Genomic DNA, 22,169 nt, shown 5'->3' with positions numbered 1-22,169 from the left:
ACTTACCATATAGTTATATGATAGTTCGGCAAAAGCCAACACAAACTTTTGTATTTAGAATACTACTAGCAATGAATTTAGATTTTCATTTGCAAACATAAAATCTTGAAGTCAATCTTCAAAATCATTTCAGGCGCTAAACCAAATTATTAATATACAATAACGATTGATAAGGAGATCTCAGATCGTTTTCCTAAATTCTGCAGTAATATACAAAACATGTTTGAAAAATATTTATTGAAAAATCAAAATAAAAATTAGTAGCATGACAATAAATGGTTAGTAATTATAAATCATCCTGTTGTTCCAGCTTCATCACCTAAACATAACAGCATTCATAAGCTCACTAATATCATAAAAACACTAAATCTTTTCTCTACACAAATTTAAATCATTTTAAACTTAAATTCACTTAAATTTAAAATCAGATCATCAAGGCTCATCCTTGGATCTTAAATCATTTTCTATTCAATTAAATTTAAAACTTGATCATCAAGGCCTCTCCTTGGATCAAAAAGAACAATTTTGTTCTCCCCCACCCACTTAGCTAGTGTCTAACGACCTCAAACGTCGATTCACTATCCAACCCTTTCTAAAAACCCAGGACTAACAGAAATTTTTGAACAAAACTAATCATTCAAATTAGGATAAACAGTGAAGAACTTCGGTTATTCATTCTTCACTTGATCCCCCCTCTTACCAGACCCAGGATAAATTTTAGACTTGGTAAGTTTAAAATAGTATCTAACGAACTACTCGCGTTCTAATTATACCTGAACCTTGTGGATCGATTTACTATTCTCCAACCCTGAACACAATCACTACCCTTAAGTAAGATTAAGTAAGTTAACACCTTAGCTTATACTAGCCACGAGAAAGTATAAAATCATTCTTCGGAATCGATATACTTTTCTCCCCAACCCTGAACAAATAGACCCAGGTTAGGCTAACCAAAAAATCGTAAGGACTAACAGTCTAAGTAAAAGAAATCATTTAACAACCTTTTGCATCCGTCATCCTAAACATTATGTCATTTAAAAACCTAGGAAATAAACAAACAATCGTTTTACACAATTGTGAAATAGATAACAAAAAATACGATCTTGTAATCACACCACACACACAAACAGTTGGATCTATCAGAACAAAACGACAAACACTAAAAAGAAAAATAATAACCAAACAAAGACAAATTACACGAAAAAGATTTTCCAAAAACCGCAACGCATTTTCAGAATCAGAAACCAGCAGTTTAGACGAACTTTATAAATTAAAAGAATCTAATGATAAAAATTGCCCCATTCACGATCAATTATATTTTTCCGACTCAGAAACAACTTCAAAATCATCAAAAAGAGGAAAAAGAAGAATAAAAAAGCAATATAAACACAAACCAGTACATTTATACAATTGGAATCAACCAATTAGACACATTGATAATTACATATTAACAGTCATCAAACGAAAAAATGAGCTCAACACACACCCCAGGTGAAGAAAGTCCAGATGATGATGATATCTTCCCCTTTATCGTAGATGCAACCACTGATAGAGGACAGCATATATTTTGCAAAAATTTACTCTTAAATTTGTTTGAACCCGGAATCAGTCCATGTAAAACAGAGTTCCCAGATGTAAAAATCAAAAGACAAATTATCGATCACTATTTGAAAGATATATGTAACTTAACACAACAATACGGAATCTACTCCATAGAATTCAACTCACCAAACCAGAATCACAGCAAATATGTAATTCAAACAGACGACCTTGATTTAGAATTCTCAAAAGTATTCTCAGAATATATAAAAAGCATACAATATCATAACTCACAAAGAGCAAACTCCATATTCACCAATGAAGTTTTTGCAATAATATATAGTTATATCTCGATATTAGAAAACGAAATCCCAATCACAAATGTTTCACCGACAGAAACATCTAAACATATAAGAGTACGACATGAAATCACACTACTCTCTAGTTTTCTAAATATAATTAAAGAAAATTTCACGAAAGATGAAGTTTCACAACATACAAAACACGACTATCAAAAAATTTTGGCATGGTTCATAATAGATTATTTCACACATAATATTGATTTAATTTCACAAGCAAGAAAAAATTTTAGACCCCAAAACTCAAACGATGATACTGCCATCACAGAACAATCAGACTATGTTTGGGACCCCGAATGGTCTCATCCCGCATTCATAAACTTCCCACAATCAATCTCAAGTCAAGCAATAAGTACGATATCTTATGTAAGAGATTATGTAAGAGTAATACCATTAACCATTGATGCAACACCATTAAACTATAATACATTTTTACCTGATATGCAAAATAATAGTTTAAACTCCACAGTCATACACAATGAAAACCTCAATGGAACTAGAAATCTCACTCAACAAGATATCCAGACACCATCACACTTCATAAATGAAGAAATCGTACACACAACAACTACACAACAAAGTATTTCACCAATACGTCCAAATTTAACAACACCAAGAAATACAAACCCTTCACAAACACAAGTAACCTTACAATCAACCGTTAAACCTTCGGTTGCCCCAAAATATTCACACATGGATTATCAAACATACAGAACCATGACAATACCGTCAAAAACACGTAAAACGTTCACTAGAAACAATTTTGCAGAACATAATTATAATTACACACATCCATCAAAAACAAATTATCCCCCACGAAAAAATTTTAATAATTATACAAGATCTCGAAACTGGGATAACCCAATGGCACAAACTAATTCAGTAAACTTTCAAACAAATTTACATCCTTCACAGGATCGTAGTGAAAACTATCCATTTTTTCAACAAAATAAAAATAAAAAACAAACATCTTATCAAATGGATTACTTATCCTCAGATGATGATTTTTTTGCAACCAGATATATTTGCACCATATAATCAAGAATATCGTGGACAAGGAGTACAGAAACCACATACAAATCATAGAATTTTTTCTCCACAACCGATAGATACACAAAATCAACAACCAATTCAGCAACAAAACCCAATTAATACACAATATTTTCAACCAATTCAGCAACAAAACCCAATGATCACACACTCGTATCAACCGACACAAATGCAAAATGAAATACCACTCCCATATTATCTTCAACAACACGAAATAACAAGAAATCAACCTTCAAATTTTTCTCAAATGCCAAATGCAGCAGAATCATTACAAATGACAATGAATCCATACCTTATGGGTGGATCATCAATAACATCAAATAAACCTTTAATGGTATTCACAGGAACAGACCCTGAATATTCTGTAGAAGACTATTTAAATGCAGTAACAGCAAATTTGATTTTAAATATAGGACCTGAACCAATTAATACGCCACTACATCAAAACTGGATACATCGACGCACAGCGTTGATACAAACAACTTTAGACGGCGCAGCCCAAAAATGGTTTTCAGTTTTGCCTATAGAAATAAAATCAAATTGGAAAAGGTTTACACAAGAATTTTCAAAAATGTTTGACTCCGAAAGAAACAAACAACAACAAAGAGTTTTATGTAATGAAATTCGCAGATTACCAAATGAAACCATCAAGCAATTAGCAGTACGCATCGAAACACTAGTTCGAAAAGCATATTCATTAAATACACACGACTATAAAAACACAAAGATGACAGAAATCTTAATGATGACCTTAACACCGCAATTAAGAAAAATAGCAATAAAAAAGAGAGCATCCCATCCTTCTTCAATTCGAGAACCCGATTTAGATTTTCGAAAACTAGTAGACAAACTAGAACAAGCAGAAATCACAATGAAACTCCTCAAAGAAACAGAAAATCTGAAATTACAATATGTTAACAGAATCGAAACAAATACCACAAGTATCAACAATATACAGGAATCAGATACAGACCTCGTTGAAAAAATCACTGAAATACTCAATATTTACGAAAAACACCCAAACTTTAAAGGCAAACCATCTTTCAAAAAATGGTGTAATTATTGCCGACGATACGGACATAGTATTTCTGAATGTAGACAAAAACAGCAAGACAATCAAAATAAAACCTCAAAAATATAAAGAACCAAATAAATCATTCTATCAATACATGAAAAAAGATCAAAATCTACCGAACAAAACTGTGTACAGCAACAACAGTTCAGGAAAACCACTCCCGAACAATACAAATTATACAGGAAATCAATCACCATATAACTCAAGTTACAGAGGAAGATCACCAGAACGAAGAAATACGCAAAATTCATCACAAAATCACTACAATAGACCAAATAGTCGAAATAACTACTCCAGATCAAATTCAAATACAACACGATTTGTTTCTAGATCTAATTCCCAATCAAGAAATAATTACTATCCAAACAATCAATCACGAAATTCATCATACAATAGGAATAGAAACTACTCCAATAATCGGAATAGAAGTTATTCAAACAACCGAAATCAGAATTACCCGAACAATCGATCAAGGAATAACTCATATAATAGATCGAACTATAACAGACCAAACAATAATTACCAAAAGAGATCACGAAATAATTCACAAAATCGACATTCAAGTTATAATAATCGTTATAGAAATTATTCCCAATCACCACACAGGAATAATAACTATTATAATAATTCTAATAATCGCCATAGAAGTAGTACACCTAAACATCAAAGGAATATAAATCAAGTACAATCAAATCCAGAAACAACATCAGACCCTCCAGGTATTGACGACACAGTAAATGATATGTTACAACTCAATCAAATAAACTGTGAATCATCAGACTCAGAAAGTGAAACAGAAAACACTATCTCCATCAATATGATAGCAGTCGAAAATGACTATGAACCTATTATATATGAACAACCATTTTCATCACACATATATGAAAATCAATCAGAACTCCTTCACAATTATTATATTGAACCCATCCATTCCACACCGACGACGCAAAAAACTAATGAAATTAACACTACAAATCAACCCAATGAGAATGACAAAACAAAATGCTTGAATACAAATCACATCTATCAAAACATACAAAAAGAACAACCCAAAGAAAAAATTTGGACAATACCATTTCTTTTAGAAAGTCCAAGAAGCAAAGAATTTCAACCACCAGACCTTGAAATTGATTTTCTAATTGATTCAGGAGCAGAATCAAATATAATAAACATTCCCACATGGAATGAAATAAAAACCTTACACCCAAAGCTAACACCTCTTGAAACCTCCAGTAAACTAGCAACAGCACAAGGATCAACATTGGTAAACTATGGAAAAATTCAATTATTTCTTCTCCCCACAAGAACAATGGAGCAAAATAAAATTTTAACTAAACCATTTAAACAAATATTCCATATCACTGATATTAAACACAATATCATTGGAATACCATTTTTCTCTAAATATATACCAACAATCAACATATTAAACAGTAAATTACTAATCAAAGATAAATACACAAAAGCAAAAGACACATCCCTAACATTTTTTCAAAGATTAAACAAACAACCACCATTCTTTTCAAAATTTTATCCAATATATAACCAACAAAGAAAACACCTGAAACCACTATCAGGAAACATATATAATTTTTCAATAAAACAAGTTCACCAATATGATAAAAAACAAAACAAACAACAACTCTATATGTCAGATTTTGAATTCAAACCTATCCATAAGTTTTTCAAAATCACAATTTCATCCATAAAATATTTGAAAAACTCGAATTCAGATATTATTTCTCTACATGTATACAACAATACACCCTATCAAGTAACACTACCTTTAGGACTTTTAGGCTATTGCGAAACCAACGCTACAATATCACCAATATACGAAAAAGCATATCGCGTAAATAATATACTCCAATTATTAGATATTTGTCAATCCACAATTCTTAATGAAGAATTATCCATAAATAATATAATAAGTAACAAAAAAAGAAATACGGATTATTTCACAAAAACCCCATATTTCAAACCGACATTCAACATAAATAACTACACAGAGAATCAACAGAAATTTTTAACAATGTTTAATTTCCAACATTCACAAATAACACAAGACGAATTTGAAAAATTAGCCAAACAGCTAATTAAATATTCATCAGTCTATGCAACATCCAAATTTGATGTTGGCAAAATCAGCTCATCACTACATCTCCCATTAAAACCAGACGCAGTTTTCAAAAAACAAAGAGCAAGTAAAGTACCAATTCATTTACACGATAAAGTGAACAGATTACTTGATACTTTAGAACAATACAATATAATCTCACCAGTAAATAAAGAAGAACAACCAAAAGGTAACACATTTATCAACCCTGTTATCATTCTAGCCAAAGGAGAATCATTAAAAATCGTTCTCGACGCTAGATACCTCAACTCACTCATAGATGAATCAAAGTGTAATTGGCCTATTGAACCAATACAAGTTATTTTAACAAAAATAAACGGAAAATACTTTACAACCGCAGATATGAATAGTGCATACAATCAAATGCCATTAGATGAACAATCGCGACGTTTAACACAATTTGTTATTGGAAATCAACAATATGAATTCAACCGCCTATTCTATGGAATATCCATAGGACCAGCAGCATTTTCAGCTTTTATGAGCAAAATTTTTCGACCACTAAAACTCAAGAAAAACGCAATCACCTATTTAGACGATGTTTTTATGCAATCATAGACTAAAGAAGAAATGTTCAATGTTTTAGAACAATATCACCAAATACTTCAGATCGAAAATCTGAAGGCCGCCCCCGATAAATCAAACTTCTTTTTGACAAGAGTAAAATTCTTAGGACATAATATAGAAAGAAAAACAATCACCCCATTAAAATCACGCATTGATGCTATTCAAAAACTCCAACCACCAACAAACAAAAAGAAAATCCAAGAATTCCTTGGAATGTTGAATTTTTTAAGTAAATATGTCTATAAAATGCAATTATACCTAAGACCATTTTATAATATACTTAGACAACAAAATAATTTTGAATGGAACACAGAACATCAAGCACGATTTGAAGAAATTAAAAAACTTCTAACTGAACAAATTTCAAACACAATTCCAGATTCAAATCAACCATTTTATGCAATGTGCGATGCTTCGAACTTTGGCATCGGCGCAGCGTTATTACAATCACATAATGGTACAAACAAAATGAACCTTATATCAGCAAACTCTCGATTATTCACTCAAGCAGAGCTAAGACTCTCAACCCTAATGAGAGAATGTACAGCCATAATCTATACACTTACAGAATATGAATTTCTGATACTTGGATCAAAACATCCAACAGTTCTATTCACAGATCACAAACCAATCATTTTTCTCTTTACATAAAAATCTAATCCAAATCACCGAGTTTATAGATTTCAACTAATTCTAATGAAATTCCCAAACTTACATATAGTTTGGACAGCAGGAAAGAATCTTGCATTACCAGACACATTAAGTCGAAATACGCCACCGAAATTACTTACACGTAAAACCACAGTTGAAATACCCAAAAATATAAAATTCTACCTTGCAAAAAACGAATCATCACCCCGACTAGAATGCAAATATGCAGTAAAAACTGACGTTGAACAATCACAGATAAACAATCTACAACACTTCCCACTTTATTTAGATTGTCAAAATAATCACTATGAAGTTGACCTACTTGGAACATCAACTTTTAAACCAATCCCATATTCACAATGGATAAAAAATAACACCCAACAAAAAAGAGTAAAACAACACTCGCATAAAAAAGACCTTTTTCCACCAATTGAAAAAGAAAACCTAACTGATAAAATAAATTTATCAGGACCACAAACAAACGATTCAAAATACACAATAAATCAAATATTTGACCTTCATGACCCACTTGATACAATTCCTTTATCTAAATTAGAAATAGAAAACATTTTTCTCCCCCCAACAAAAACAATTACAATTTTAACATTGAAACAATACCAAAATCTTGACCCAGTAATTAGACAACTAAAATCATGGCACAAATATAAAACTAAACCCGTCAAGGCAGATACAACTATTTTAGGAAATAAAACACTCCTCCGATATTTTCGAAAATTCAATAATACAACAATCAACGAAAACACAGACCTTCTAGAATACAAATTAAATGAATCTACAGTTCCCTGTCTCCCTCTAAGTATGATTCTCATAGCTTTTAATATTTCACATACACAAAATATTAAAGGACACTCTGGATCAGAGAAAACATATTCAAATTTCATACAAAACTTTTATTTCCCAAATGCACCAATTTGGATAAAAGTACTATGCAATGATTGTATAGTATGTCAACTAAATAAACCTTATCCAAATCAAAAACAAATAGCACAAAAACAAGACTTTAAAGGACAAAGTTTGTACTTTAACCACCGTATCTCCTTTGATACAAAAGGACCAATTTCACCCTCATCCGAAGGAAACTCCTACATTATGGTAATCGTTGACGCGTTTACACATTATTTAGCACTTAACCCAGTACCACATTGTAACGCTTATTACGCTTACACAACACTCTATGAACACTGGATAGCCAAATTCGGACTACCAGAAATTTTAGTTACAGACAACGGTACAGAATTCATAAATAATGAAATCATCACACTATGTCATCTATATAACATCAAACACAAACCACGTACATCTCACGCACCTTGGACAAACGGCTTAGTCGAAGGTATGAACCGTTCATTACAAGAATATCTCAGATGTATCATCAATGGAAATGATACAAGATACACCGAATGGTCAGCAGATGTAAAATTATTTCCCTTAGCATATAATTCACAAATTACGACAACTCTAGGAATGTCACCATATGAAATGGTTTTTAACCAAAAGCCATGCAAACCAATAATGTTTAAAGCAAACTCTCATAAAAACGCACAAGGTTATTGTCAACCAAATAAAGACTCAATCTGTTATAACCTACCTTTACATACACACGATGAAGATCATTTTCATCACCCACAAATTCTTAAATTAGCCTCCGGTACACACACCGAATGGATTTTAAACAGAGATAAAAAACACAATGAAATTTACCAAAAAGTAACAAAAAAGTTGTTACAAAGGCAAAACATTAATGAACAAATAAATTCACGCTTTACACCAGCCTCCGATTTAAAAATTGGAACATTTGTTTTAATACCCAATTTTAATACTCAAAAAGGAATTTCAAAAAAATTACAACCCCTTCGTAAAGGACCATACCAAATAATTGCAAAACCCACTGATGTCACATATAAAATCACCGACCCAGACAAAAAAGAAATCGTTCAACACCGAAATAACCTATTACCTTATTATCCAAAAGAATACGCACTCCGCGAACTAACTCAATTATATTCTTTTACAGGTTTACAAGTTATTCAAAATGACCCACATACGGAAAATACAACAAAGGAACAAAAAGATTTTCACCTCAAAAACCAAATAACAAAATCAACCACCACAAAAAACAATACAAAAAATCTAGATCAAAATACATCTCAAAAAGAAAGAAAAAATAGAAAAATGACAGAACAAATAATACCCCAAGAACAAATCGACAAATCAGAACATAGAGTCTTCACGACTTAGAAATCAACCACGTAAAAATTATAAATTATTCATCCCACAATCTAAAATATTAAAGAAAGTTGAATTTCAAAAACAACTTTAATTCTACATTTAATAATCTTTGCACCTCTGAAACATTTTACACTTTCATTTTTCAAAATAACATGCTGACAAACACGCAGCGATTCTAGTTCAAAAATAGCCAATAGGATTCATCCAATCCGTCACCTTCTATAACTCTAACACAAACCAACTAGACGAAAAATATTAAACTCCAGGCATATCTATAACTATAACTTTACGACCTCCAGGTCAAAAATAAGCAAACCACTCCAACTTGACAACTAAAATAAATATCACCATAATATCATAACCCTCCCTTATCTAATAAACCAAAGATCAACAATATTTCCCCAACTCAGACCTCAAATATCCCCCAAACAAAATATGTTAAATTAGCCTAAAGTAAAAGAACGACCATTTTAATTAGCCTAAAGTATAAAAATCTCAAAAATACCCCAGATCATTTGACAAATGAAAATAAAGACAAAGAAGACCTCCCGATCACCATAAAAATTGCCCCCAACAATTTTTCACAAAACTCAACCCACTTGTCAAAAAACCAATAAATAATCCGACCACACTTGAAAATTGCCCCAAACAACAAAAAATATTCGATCAAGAAGTCATTTCGTAAATGCTCTTCTCTCAATCAGTCACTATAATTATCACAAACCTCAAACAATTTTTTACGATACTTAAAACTTTTATAATATTTCTTTTTGATATCTTTGAATCTTTTGTAATAATCTTAATCATTTTTTGAATTATTTTTTTTAATTTTCTATTCCCTATTTGAACTATACCTCCAACTTTCAAAAGCTATTGACTATATCCACAGGTACGATTCACAAAAACTTATCTAAATGATACGAACCATTTTTAGTAGAAACGATATTTTTTTACTTTTTGTAATTTTTATAACATTTCTCTCATCCCTCATCTTGACAATATGCAAATGTATCAAAAAAGCAATCATCACATTCGCCCTAGCAACAATTCTCCTAATTCTTTTTTTAGAAGAATACTATAATAAACATAAACCTTTTCACTAAAAGAATAGACCAAAAAAGCTATCAAAAATTGCTACCCAACAGTCACATAGTCAGTCTTCACCGACATCATCCCAAGATAACCCAACAACACCTTTAACTACCCAAAATCCTCAAACATCTACACGAATTTCCTTTCAAGATAACCCATATACCTTTGAAGAACGACACGCTCGCTTATCAGAACCACTAGAACCAGTTCAACGACAAGCACCTCTAAGCGAACCAACATATAACTTATACCCAACACTACCACAAGAATTAAGTAGAATATGAAATCCTAGTCAAAACCAAAATACAGTCGAAATAAATAGACAAATTATACATCCTCGACGAAACAGAAATTTTCAAACTCCCCGAGTTCATTTTGATATACCTCAATCCCCATCACAAAACACTCCAGAAAACCCCATTGGTATATTACCAGAAACCCCTACGCTTCTTTCACAACGTAGCACCTCAAGCCTACCATCAGATTACTTAGGTTCAACACCAACATCTGAACAAATACGTGAAAATCCCTTTAACCCCCCAAACCAGGCATCACGACTACCATATTGGACAACACATTCATTTACACAAGGTGATCTAAATTTAGTCAATGATCCTGAATAAATTTAGTCAAGATATTTCTACGGATACAACAACATCCTCATCACTACCAGAAACATTATCACTACCATCAACACCATCAATAAGCCAGATTTCACCACCACCTTTTAACTTAAATTTCCCAAATAACCTCGACGCTAGATATCGAGAACAATCATCAACAAATATTCCTTTAAGACTAGACTAGAATACATTCACAGCACCTCCACCATTATTTGGACAACACCTAGAAAGTAACCGACTCCACAATTGGCTACAATATAGACAAGACAATCACGAAGACATTCGTGCTCATAACATCCAAATACTCCAACAGAATAGTCTACAATTAAAATTTGAAATCACGGTTAAATTAAACAACATTACTCAACATCCCTATCCATTAAATCCACCAAATATAACAGCTCAATCCCTACCACCACCATTTATAACAACTGAAGTAATATACAAATACGACAGATATACCAAAAAGACAATTGGTTACATCACATTTTATAACCCATACTCAGGATTGTCATACACATGTATATTCTAAAAATTTTAATTTTTCTCCAACTCCTTTTTCTAATAACCTCAAATCAAAACATAAACCCTTCCCCCCGCACAGGACCACAAGATTTATTAGTAACACATTACGATTGTGAAGAAAACGAACAAAAAACACTACACAAATATGCAATAAATCAAGTATCACAATGCGAAACAGAACCACAAGCCATAGAAACAACAAATGTAATAGCGACACTCTATTCAAAAGCCCGAGCAACTACAGTTATATGATATAAATTCACAGCAACATTTTCTGAAAAGAAAGTACATTGTTCACAAGTCTCAAACGGAAATAAAAACCGACTTGACCATGAATCATTCTACCAGAGTAATATAGAACGACTTTTACATCTCAATCCCGAAGATTGTAAAAACGAGTTACTCCGACTAAACATCACAAAAAATAAAAACACAGATAGAAAGTTAGTATATTTCCAAGTTTTTTCAGATTCTGTACATCAAGCAGAACTTGAAAGATATCAAGGACATATAAAATTAGATGAAAAATACCCATATAACGGCGCACACGGACGATTAACCTATGACATGCACGATAAACACTGGATACCACACATTGGTATAAATAACCCATCAAACTGCAAAGCAGACACAAAAAATAAAGGATACCAAGAAATAATGTTTTTCGATTGGAAAATACAACTCGAAAAAATTCAACTCACACGAGATTTATCAGACAACACAATGATCTATCAAGGAATTAGATTACCTTGTAAAAACGACCAAGGCTATTGTGACCCTACAACAAGAACACAAGCAACAATTGTTTGGTTCCCCGAAGACACATGTACAACATTTCAAGTAGCAAAAATACACGCTCGTATGATAAAATTTCACGAAAAATATTTTATACAATCAATACCATATGAACAAGTAAATCCATTACGAAAAATAAGTTCTAATTTTAGAAAAATTCATAATATAGAAAATAAATTAACACGTTTTCAAATATATCAAGAAACAGAACTTGCATGTAAATACAGAAACCCACTTCACAAAACACAATACTCCGAAATACTAGTTGAATACGAAAAAGGATTCGACATGACCACTGGAAAAACAAAAGTCGACCCATACGCCACAAGTCATCCTCCAAATGAAGGAACATCATACATACCAGTTCATTTTCAAAAAAATACAGGTCAACCTGGTGGACATTTAAAGCCCCAAGACGATCAAAGCACACGTTTACAAGAACTATCACTAATGAATAGTACATATTTCGGTAATATCCACTATGATATTCACTTAGATATGAAACTAGACTACACGATTAGCCGAATTTTTCAAGAAATGTCACTCTCTGAATTAGAAACACTACACCAACTATGCGAATTAGAAAGAACACAAATATTACAATCACTTGCACTAGCAGTATTAAAAATACCCTACGCAGGATATTTACTATCAGGAAATAGATCAAATTTTTTAGACTATGAAGGAAACATTTTATGGTTTTATACTTGTACCAAAAAAGTATCACCACTATACGTTTTTGAAGACAAACGATGCTATAAAAGAATCCCTATCTTTTATAAGAACAAAGTATATTTCGTTGACACACTTTCAAGAAGAACCTATTTCTGGGATACCGCAGTCCCATGTGGATCAGAAAATAGCCACAATGTAGTACAACTAAACCCTGATGAAGATAAATATTACCTTCTCACCCCATATCCCACATTAATGCAATCACTCAAAAAATTTTCACCAGAAAGCATTCGCGCTATCGCTCGAAACCCAAATATAGACTTACAATCAATAGGAATATACTCAAAATCAGATATTCAACATCACATTAGAACACAACAATTCCAAGAATTATTATTACAAATGGACACAATACAAAGACAATAAATTGACCAAAACTTACGCAAACTTGCCGAAACCGCAGGATTTGCAGACATCTATACGCAAGACTATAGCGGATATTTTAAAGACATTAAAGATTATATATATCTAAACGGTGAAAACTACCGTCCCCAAGATATATCACCTAACAATATTTTTAGCTTTGTTACCCTCAAGAATGAAATTCTTGATTTTCTAGGATGGCCCTACTACATCTTAGAAAAACTGACTATTTTATACGCAATGTTTAACTTTATTGGATTTCTTTTTTCACTCTTAAAAGGAATCTATAACACATGTGCTATACACACACAAGTCAATAGACAAGCAAGTGTAGCACGCATACTATTTGCAGGATTTTTTGGAATTTTTTCTACATCAATAAACAAAATTCTTTTAGATGCACAAATAAAAGAATACAACACAAAAATAGCAACAAGACAGAACACATACGACGAAGAACATAACAATGTAGACACAACGCCAACAGCACCACAGTTACCACCCCTACCACATAACCATCCATTATCCCTAGTCCCACGTAATTTTCGAAACTTAGCAATAACACATAATCCAAATTTTAGACCAACCATATCACAAAGTCCCATCCAACATATAATGACACGCCACTCACAAGATGAAAAAACTTATGAACAAATTATAGAACAACCCCATACCACCGCTTTTCAGTCTCAAAATAATAATTTTTTTAGCCCACGATGAGCCGACAACTTGGATCCCTACACCGTTCAAATTCCCACCCAACCAACCTCACTACTCCAATTACAATAATACCACTTTTTGCTTTCCCGCCACCCGATTTCCCAACCAGTAATGTAACATCAGGCATGAATTCCGTTACTAATTCACACATCTCAGTTTTATATTGCACATCACAACTCAATAACCCGAATATTGAAACCCCCGATGAATTTGCCGACTCTGAACCATCTCCATCCAATAATTTTCACACCAACCCCTCAATTTTTTCCCACCCCCTTTTCAACCAATGCTACCAAATAACCCCGTCCCCACCAATTCTACACCCTCTTATGCTTCCCAAGTCACTCCAACCTATTCTTCACATCATTCAGACCGATCATCCAATTCTCCAGATACCCCCCAAATCTCCCCAGAACTAGATAATTTTATTACATTACAACAACAACCCTACCACCTTGATACCCCCACCATAAACCAAATTTCATCCACAATAGATTCATCCAACCCCCCTACCCCTACACCCTCTTCAATTTATACCGAATCATTAGCACCATCATCCACATCTACTGAATCTTCACTCAGCACTAATAGAGCTTACCGCACTTTTAAAAGAAAGTTCCCCAACCATCCTTTCCCAGCAAAACCAGGAACAGCCCGTGAATATATAAATCACCCAAATCACACTAATACAAAAGAATTTTTAGCTATCACCTTACCCTCATTTCCACAATACACCTTAAACACCCCTCACGACACTAACGAGACACGTAACTTTGTAGACGAACACGTTTTAATGCCTACCCTTCCTTGGACCTCATATTATCATTTTACTAATCCCCTTTGCTTACCTTTATCTAACACTCACATCGATATAGAACGAAATAAGGACATGCTATATCGACTCACTACACCACTAACACCTAGACAATTTACTTACATCGGATATAAAAAATCACTAAAAACATACACTGCACCCCGAGCTAACGAATATACGCTAGAATATTACGATCATAACATCATCAGAACTAACCAAGATCAATTCTTAGACGACGATCGCTTCGCTAACCCACAAATCACAGAAAAATTTTTCATTAAAACACCATATGTATTTACACTCAATATCTTTGACCGCAAATTTGACCACATCATTTCAGAAGCACTAACAGACACACAAGCTTACGAAAGTTTTAAAGAACGCTTCCAAATATTTTCACTAACCTTTCATTTCCTTGCACCACATGAAAGAGATTTGCACTGCTCACACGATATTATGTTGCGCACTAAACAAACTCACACATATACATATTATCGTTTTATCCAAAATCACTTCGACCTACACACCCCCTCCAGACAACCACACCACCGTTTTCAATTCATCAATTCCAAATACACCTCACCATTCTTTCTTAACTTCACATATTGCATTAAAGATACTAACCTTCATGGTATTCTTCGAAATTATGATCCCATAACCCAAATGTATATTTTTTGTCCCATCACCAAGACCTTCAACGCAGAAGAATCCCGACCCTTTCTTCTCCCACACGAATTTGTTCAACCTATAAAAATCCCCATTTTAGAATTCATCCACAACACTAAATTCAATCACAAATTATATAATCTAATCCAAAACACACCTTATGAGTTTGCAGTTGGCACTGAAGAACTAACCACCATTAAAGCACTTCAATTGCTTTGGCCACTGCTTCAAACTAAAAATATCATCCGCATCTTAGCTAAATTACTAACAACTTCAGATCTCATCCACGACATCTTCCCCCACGGTTTCTTCCCCGACGACTAACAGGTAATTATGAACTATACATATTAGTAACTAGTTATTAAAATTAGAAACTAACCATTCTTTATTCATGTCTTCTTTAGAATTTTAGCATTCATCCAACGATCATCTGAAAAATTCACAAAAGAAAATGAAAATTGAAAACTTCTTCAAACTGTTTAAAACTCTATTAATTTTTTGCACCAAATAATTAAATAAAAATAATACCAATGCAATAATTTAATTTATAAATTTTTTCCCAAATGCAGTAAATCTAATAATGATGAAAATTTGCAACTTAATTTTCCCCAACAACTAGCAGTAAAATTGAAATTCTATGTAGTAAATTAATAAGAAGCAAATGCAGTACTAACCTTTTGATATTTTCATTCACTCGCACAAGAATTCTATCCAAATTCGCACAGCTCGCCCGCGAAGAATTGTTTAAATAATGAATTTCAGTTTCAAGCTTTCACACTCAACAACTCTAACACACGATAACAAGTTTCAAACTTTCCTTTAACCCGGTTGGAAAGGAATTATATACTAAACAAAACTAACCAATGCAGCTTACTAAACACCACAACACATAGCATAACAGCATGACTAAGAAAAGGAAACCAACGGTACCCAAACCGGATTAACCCAGTTTAAAACTGGATAATTTATTCTTTTGAAGACTATTATAAAGTTTAAGAAAGAAATAATAAAACACAAAAAAGTCGAAAGACAAACCCATACCACAAACAATTTGATTTTTGAAAAAAGGACACAACCAACAAAACATAAGAAAAACCACAACAAACCCAACATAAAACGTTGTCACATAACAGGACCTCTGACAAAAACCGCATGCAATCATACTCCCACTCCTGGCCTAACCCACCAGAAGAGGACGTCCTGAGCATGTTCTATAGCCGGCCTAACCCACCGCGCTACATCCACGCTTTGTGACACACACTCTTATTTTTAATAAGAGCTACTCAAGGGTGAGTAACTCTTCAAAATAACTGAACTAAAACAAAAAGCTTTTGTGAAAACAACTAACCAAAATCATAATTAAAAAACATTAAACTAATAAAAGTTTTATAAAATGTAAATTATATTATGCAATATATAGATCAGCATACAACACCAAAGACGAACATCCAAAGACAAAATGAACCCACTACACTCGAAAAAGAATGGCCAACCACAATCAATATGCCGCCCACAATCACAACTCAAAGGATTTAGAGTACGACTTGACTTCGCAGAAAAGGACTTCATTGAACTAGACCAATGACCACCTCGATGTTCAAGTATACGTACAGATCCGAGTAACCAGGCATCCCCTCCACGCACAATCTCCACGCCATTCCCAGACAAGATCAAAACACAAAGAAGTTCTCATCATTGAAACAGAAAAACCTGACATAGCCAAACATTCTGAAATCAGATTTGAGTTTGTTGCGAAAACCCAGTCGTTGTCATGAGATGACACAACGATCGAACCTGGAACTTCTCTAACAAGAGAACCCAGAAGAAATATGATGTTCGCCAAACACCAACGTCCATCATCCATCCTTTGAATTACAGAAAGACTATTCTAAAAAACTCTGCAAAACCCGGATGGGTGGAACCTGATCTAAACTACATTTTATGATTGGATAAATTAGATATTTTACCAATGTAAAGTGTTTAATATTAACCAATCATGATCCATCTGACTAACAATCCACTTATTTGTAAGTGCTGAAATTACTTGTAATTTCGGCACCAGAGAGATTTGAATTTAACTTAGAAATTAGTTGACTCTCCAAGAAGACTTCAGCAACCGCAATAAACCAGTATACCCTAGATCTATTGAGCCTAGCAGAGACTAGTTAAACAACCTGAGACTAGATAGTATAAGAGTAAGATTAGGATTGGTATTAGACTATGAAGTTGCACGAATCTATCCGGCCGAAAATAAGATAGCGTGACGAGCAGACGGTGTACCCTATCCGAAATTACTCTATGAGTTATACACTTCGGTCTGAACTCAACACCTATCATACAATTTTCATATATGGAAAAATGCTTATCATAGAGTTTTCATACAATTTTCTGTACGTATTGTATGAATTGTATGAAATTGTATGACAAGAAGTTTCTCATATATGGAAATTGTATGATAATAAGTTTTGGTCAACCCGGGGTAGCAATCTAAATGAAAACTTTAGCCGTTTATCGACGCGAATGTAAGCTGCAAACGTAGCCGTTTATCGCTATCGGCAACCATATACCGAGAAACGGCTAAGCTGAAATTTGTTGGTGGAGTTATGTCTTGTTTTCAAACGTCAAATGTTCGGCAATTATCATGAAATTCAGATGTTCGATTATAGCGGACGTTTTGAAGCAAAAAACGAAACAGCTCGAAAAATTATGTTAAAATCCTGCGAATAGCAGAGGAGCTATCAGCTGGCCCTAATAGTGGATCTAGGGGGGGGGGGGGCGGGGGGCGGACGTCTTTGTGCTATTTTGAGATATCAATTTTTGGTTACCAATCCTTCGGGGGGAACGCGCGCCGATAAAACGCAATTTTTTGTTCAAAATTTTTCCAAAAAGTGCCTAAAAAGGTATTTTTTGGCCCGTTCTTTCAAAACTTTGCTTGCGGCCCAGGAAAACTTGGTCAAAACAAGGTCTTTTTAAAGCTTTGGGAGAGCTTGAAAAATCAATTTAATCGACCAAAAAAAAGTTTGACAAAATTTTTGAAATTATTTTGAAAATCAGCCAACCCTGGAGAAAATCTTAGATCCGCCCCTGCCTAATAGTCCATTTGTATTATCTCCCCACGTTCAAGACTGTGTTACTTTGTTGAGTGAAACTCTTTTTTTGCTACTCAAGGCCGTTTTTTGCGTCTAGAACTTTCACTTGGTAACACTATTGTAGCCGAAATTGGTCAGGCTGTGGTAGACCTGAAGCAAAAGGTCGAGAGTGAGAGCTCGCCATCACCCACTATCGTTGACATGGCATGAGATCGAATACACGATGTGACGATTTCAAAGAGATCAACTTACCACTATGCTAAGTGCCTATGCTGAACATTACTATGCTGAATAGTATTACTACGTTACACTAATAGTAACACTACGCTGACTGTTTCATGCTCACATTTTTTTCCTATTTTTAATCCATTATCCGTGAAGTTATATATCGCGACTTGTATATAGCTAAAACTGCTCATAGAAATTCCGTGTAGTTTTATATTACATGGAATTGCAAAAAAAAGTCTTTGATTAGTTTTTTTCATAGAGGTTGCATCAATAACAATACATCGCGCACCGGGGTTCCATGGATAATAATTGATTATAATGGAAAGTTTTTTTTTCCAAATTGTTGTCATTATAATCCATGATTGCTGCAAATTAGACACCGAAATCGATTATATTGTCATTATAATCGATCATTTCCTTAAAAACACAATCCATTAAAACTCATTATAATGGACTATAATCCGTTTAAAACCCAATATAATGGATAACAATCCATTTAAAATCCATTATAATAGATTATAACGGATTAAATTGTATACATTTTTTTGCAAAATAATTTGCAAAACTTGCAACATTTCTACGTTACGGCCTCTACGCAATCTAAACCTACTCAAATTACCCCCTCCTTTTGTCCACATCCGACCGCTTTTGCCCAAACTCCCTCCACCACTAAACGGCGGGGGGGGGGGGGGGTTAAACTAAGATGAGGCCTCAGATTGAGGAGGGGTAAACTGAGTGGGGGTCTGATTCAACTGGCGGGTCTAAATCATAAACCCACCTCCCCCAAAGTCTACTAATAAAAAAAAACCCATAAAGAGGGGTGAATGGTGGTGTGATAAACTGGCAGGGAGGTGGGGGGTGGGGCTGCAGTAAACGGAGGGGAAAGCGGGGGGTGTAAACAAGGAGGAAACATGGGGGGGTTGTAAACAGTGAAGAAAATGGGGTATAAACAGGGGGGGGGGGGGTAAACGGGGTATACGGGGTATATGAGACAAAAATTTTAAAAATTGAAGTGAAATAAATCCTAATACGTAGCAACTGCACTTAACAGGGAATGCGATAACTTTGAAAAAAAGTTGTAAATTTCATGACTAACCTCTCGAAAAAGTCCATTATAATTGATTACGATAGATTATTATGGATGGTATTGGCATATAAAATGTAAGAAATTTAACCCAATTTTAATGGATTATAATCGTTCATAATCGATTATTATGGATTACTTTTGTAAACTTATAGATACTGACTAAAAATGACAATATAATCGATTATTATCCATGGAACCTCAGTGCGGGATCATATTCAAAAAGTGCACAGTTTTTTAATTCTTTTGTTTTTTTCTGAGCTCAAAATGAAAGCACAAAGGAAAAAGACTTGTTCAATTAAACTGTCTTGTAACGATGGTTCAATGTTATTAAATGGTAGCACAACAACGTAACCCGCTGTACTGTTTTGCGCAACAATGTCTCGATGCAGAGAGAACGTCCATGACAAAAAACACCCAACCACTCCCCCCACACTAAGCAAAAATGTCCCATACCCCATCAATTAACAACTTCGGAAAATCTGATAGCTATATTACTTACAATTTGCAAATTGTAAGTAATATAATTGTTAAAATTGTCGCAAAATAAGCGACAACTTTAACAACTTGGAAAATGTTTAGCGTACTTGATAAGAGAATGTAACTTTCAGTTGTTGATTTTTTTTTTACTTTTGACTGTTTTTTTTTCGTTTCTATTGTTGAATTTTTACCCAAAACTCGTTCTACAACTCCATGGTTTGTTTTTAGTTTTGTGTAAATCAAATTATGTTCTCCAACAGCAAAAGTAAAAAAACACGGAAACTTTTAATTGTATGTTAGTATAATAGTATAAGTAACTATAATAGTTACATACAGCTGATTCACAGTCTTGCAAAAGCTCCCCAGTCCTAGAAATTATAGAGTTAGAGGTAGTTTGTTCTATGTTAAAATATTGATAAACTAAAGTTCTAAAATTGTAACTTTTTCCCACGAATAAACTTTAGAAAAAACCGCCAAAACTGTTTGAATGTTTTTCAATAACTTAATTAGAATCAAATAGTTTGTTGAAAAATTTTTTGAAAGCTGGAATGGAAAATGCAATTCAATTAGTAGCTTATCAAACAAATTTTGAAATTTTTTGAATGCTTTTTTACTTACACGAATTCAGCGTTTCATGTCAAATTTAGCCTTTGAATGTACTTTTTGACAATTCTTGTGACATTGCTTAGGACGTTCTGTATGTCCAGATATATGTTTTTAGAAACCTTGTAGTCATCAACTAAAAATATTTTAAAAAATACAATAATTGTTGCTATGGAATCAGGCGTCAATGTTTTGTTTTCGATGAAAAGTTTCATCTAGTGTTTTATCATGTGTCTTTCCATTCCAATGGAACAATTTTATGTGGAACTTTGTTCTAGCTTAGTGTAAATAGAAGAAAAAAGTCAATTAAACAAAAACCAATACCGAAACTACAAGTGTGAAATTTCTACAATGAAAAACTTCAGACAAAATGTTGTGATTGTGTTATTGTTTTAATTAAATTACTTTCTTAAGCAGATCATCTATCACCCGGACTAATGATAGCGATCGCCATCAGAGCGAGCGAGTTCATTGTTATTGCGTTATAGTTAGAAATACCACAACTTTAGTTTGAAAGCTCTGTAATTTCTCTACTACTTTAATTTTTGTTTACTAAGAAGATCAGTACATTCAATTATATATAAAAATTCTCGAATGACAAGCCTTCTTGAGCAAAAATTATCAACCGCTTGCTTGAATTATTATTTTTTTCTAATTCAAAAAAGTTTGATTTTAAAATATGCTGGATTGATCGTATCAGGTTAAAGCCCTGATTGTTCCGACT

The 22,169-nt window shown here is 33.4% G+C and overlaps 2 protein-coding genes across 2 annotated transcripts in view; one reads left to right on the top strand and one right to left on the bottom strand.

Moving 5' to 3' along the window:
* Positions 1–19,275, top strand: part of LOC134853326 (uncharacterized) — a 41,882-nt gene extending 22,607 nt beyond the window's left edge. Inside the window, exon 5 of the mRNA XM_063869299.1 lies at positions 19,175–19,275. Coding sequence (XP_063725369.1) covers positions 19,175–19,260 — 86 coding nt within the window. The 3' untranslated portion in view covers positions 19,261–19,275. The remainder of the gene's footprint in view (positions 1–19,174) is intronic.
* The window catches only part of LOC134852981 (transient receptor potential cation channel subfamily M member-like 2), a 131,004-nt gene that overhangs the window by 107,336 nt on the left and 1,499 nt on the right, over positions 1–22,169 (bottom strand). The window lies entirely within an intron of this gene.

This window comes from Symsagittifera roscoffensis, chromosome 8, assembly GCF_963678635.1.
Source record: "Symsagittifera roscoffensis chromosome 8, txSymRosc1.1, whole genome shotgun sequence".
NCBI lineage: Eukaryota > Metazoa > Xenacoelomorpha > Acoela > Convolutidae > Symsagittifera > Symsagittifera roscoffensis.
This window is presented reverse-complemented; position numbering and strand designations above follow the sequence as displayed.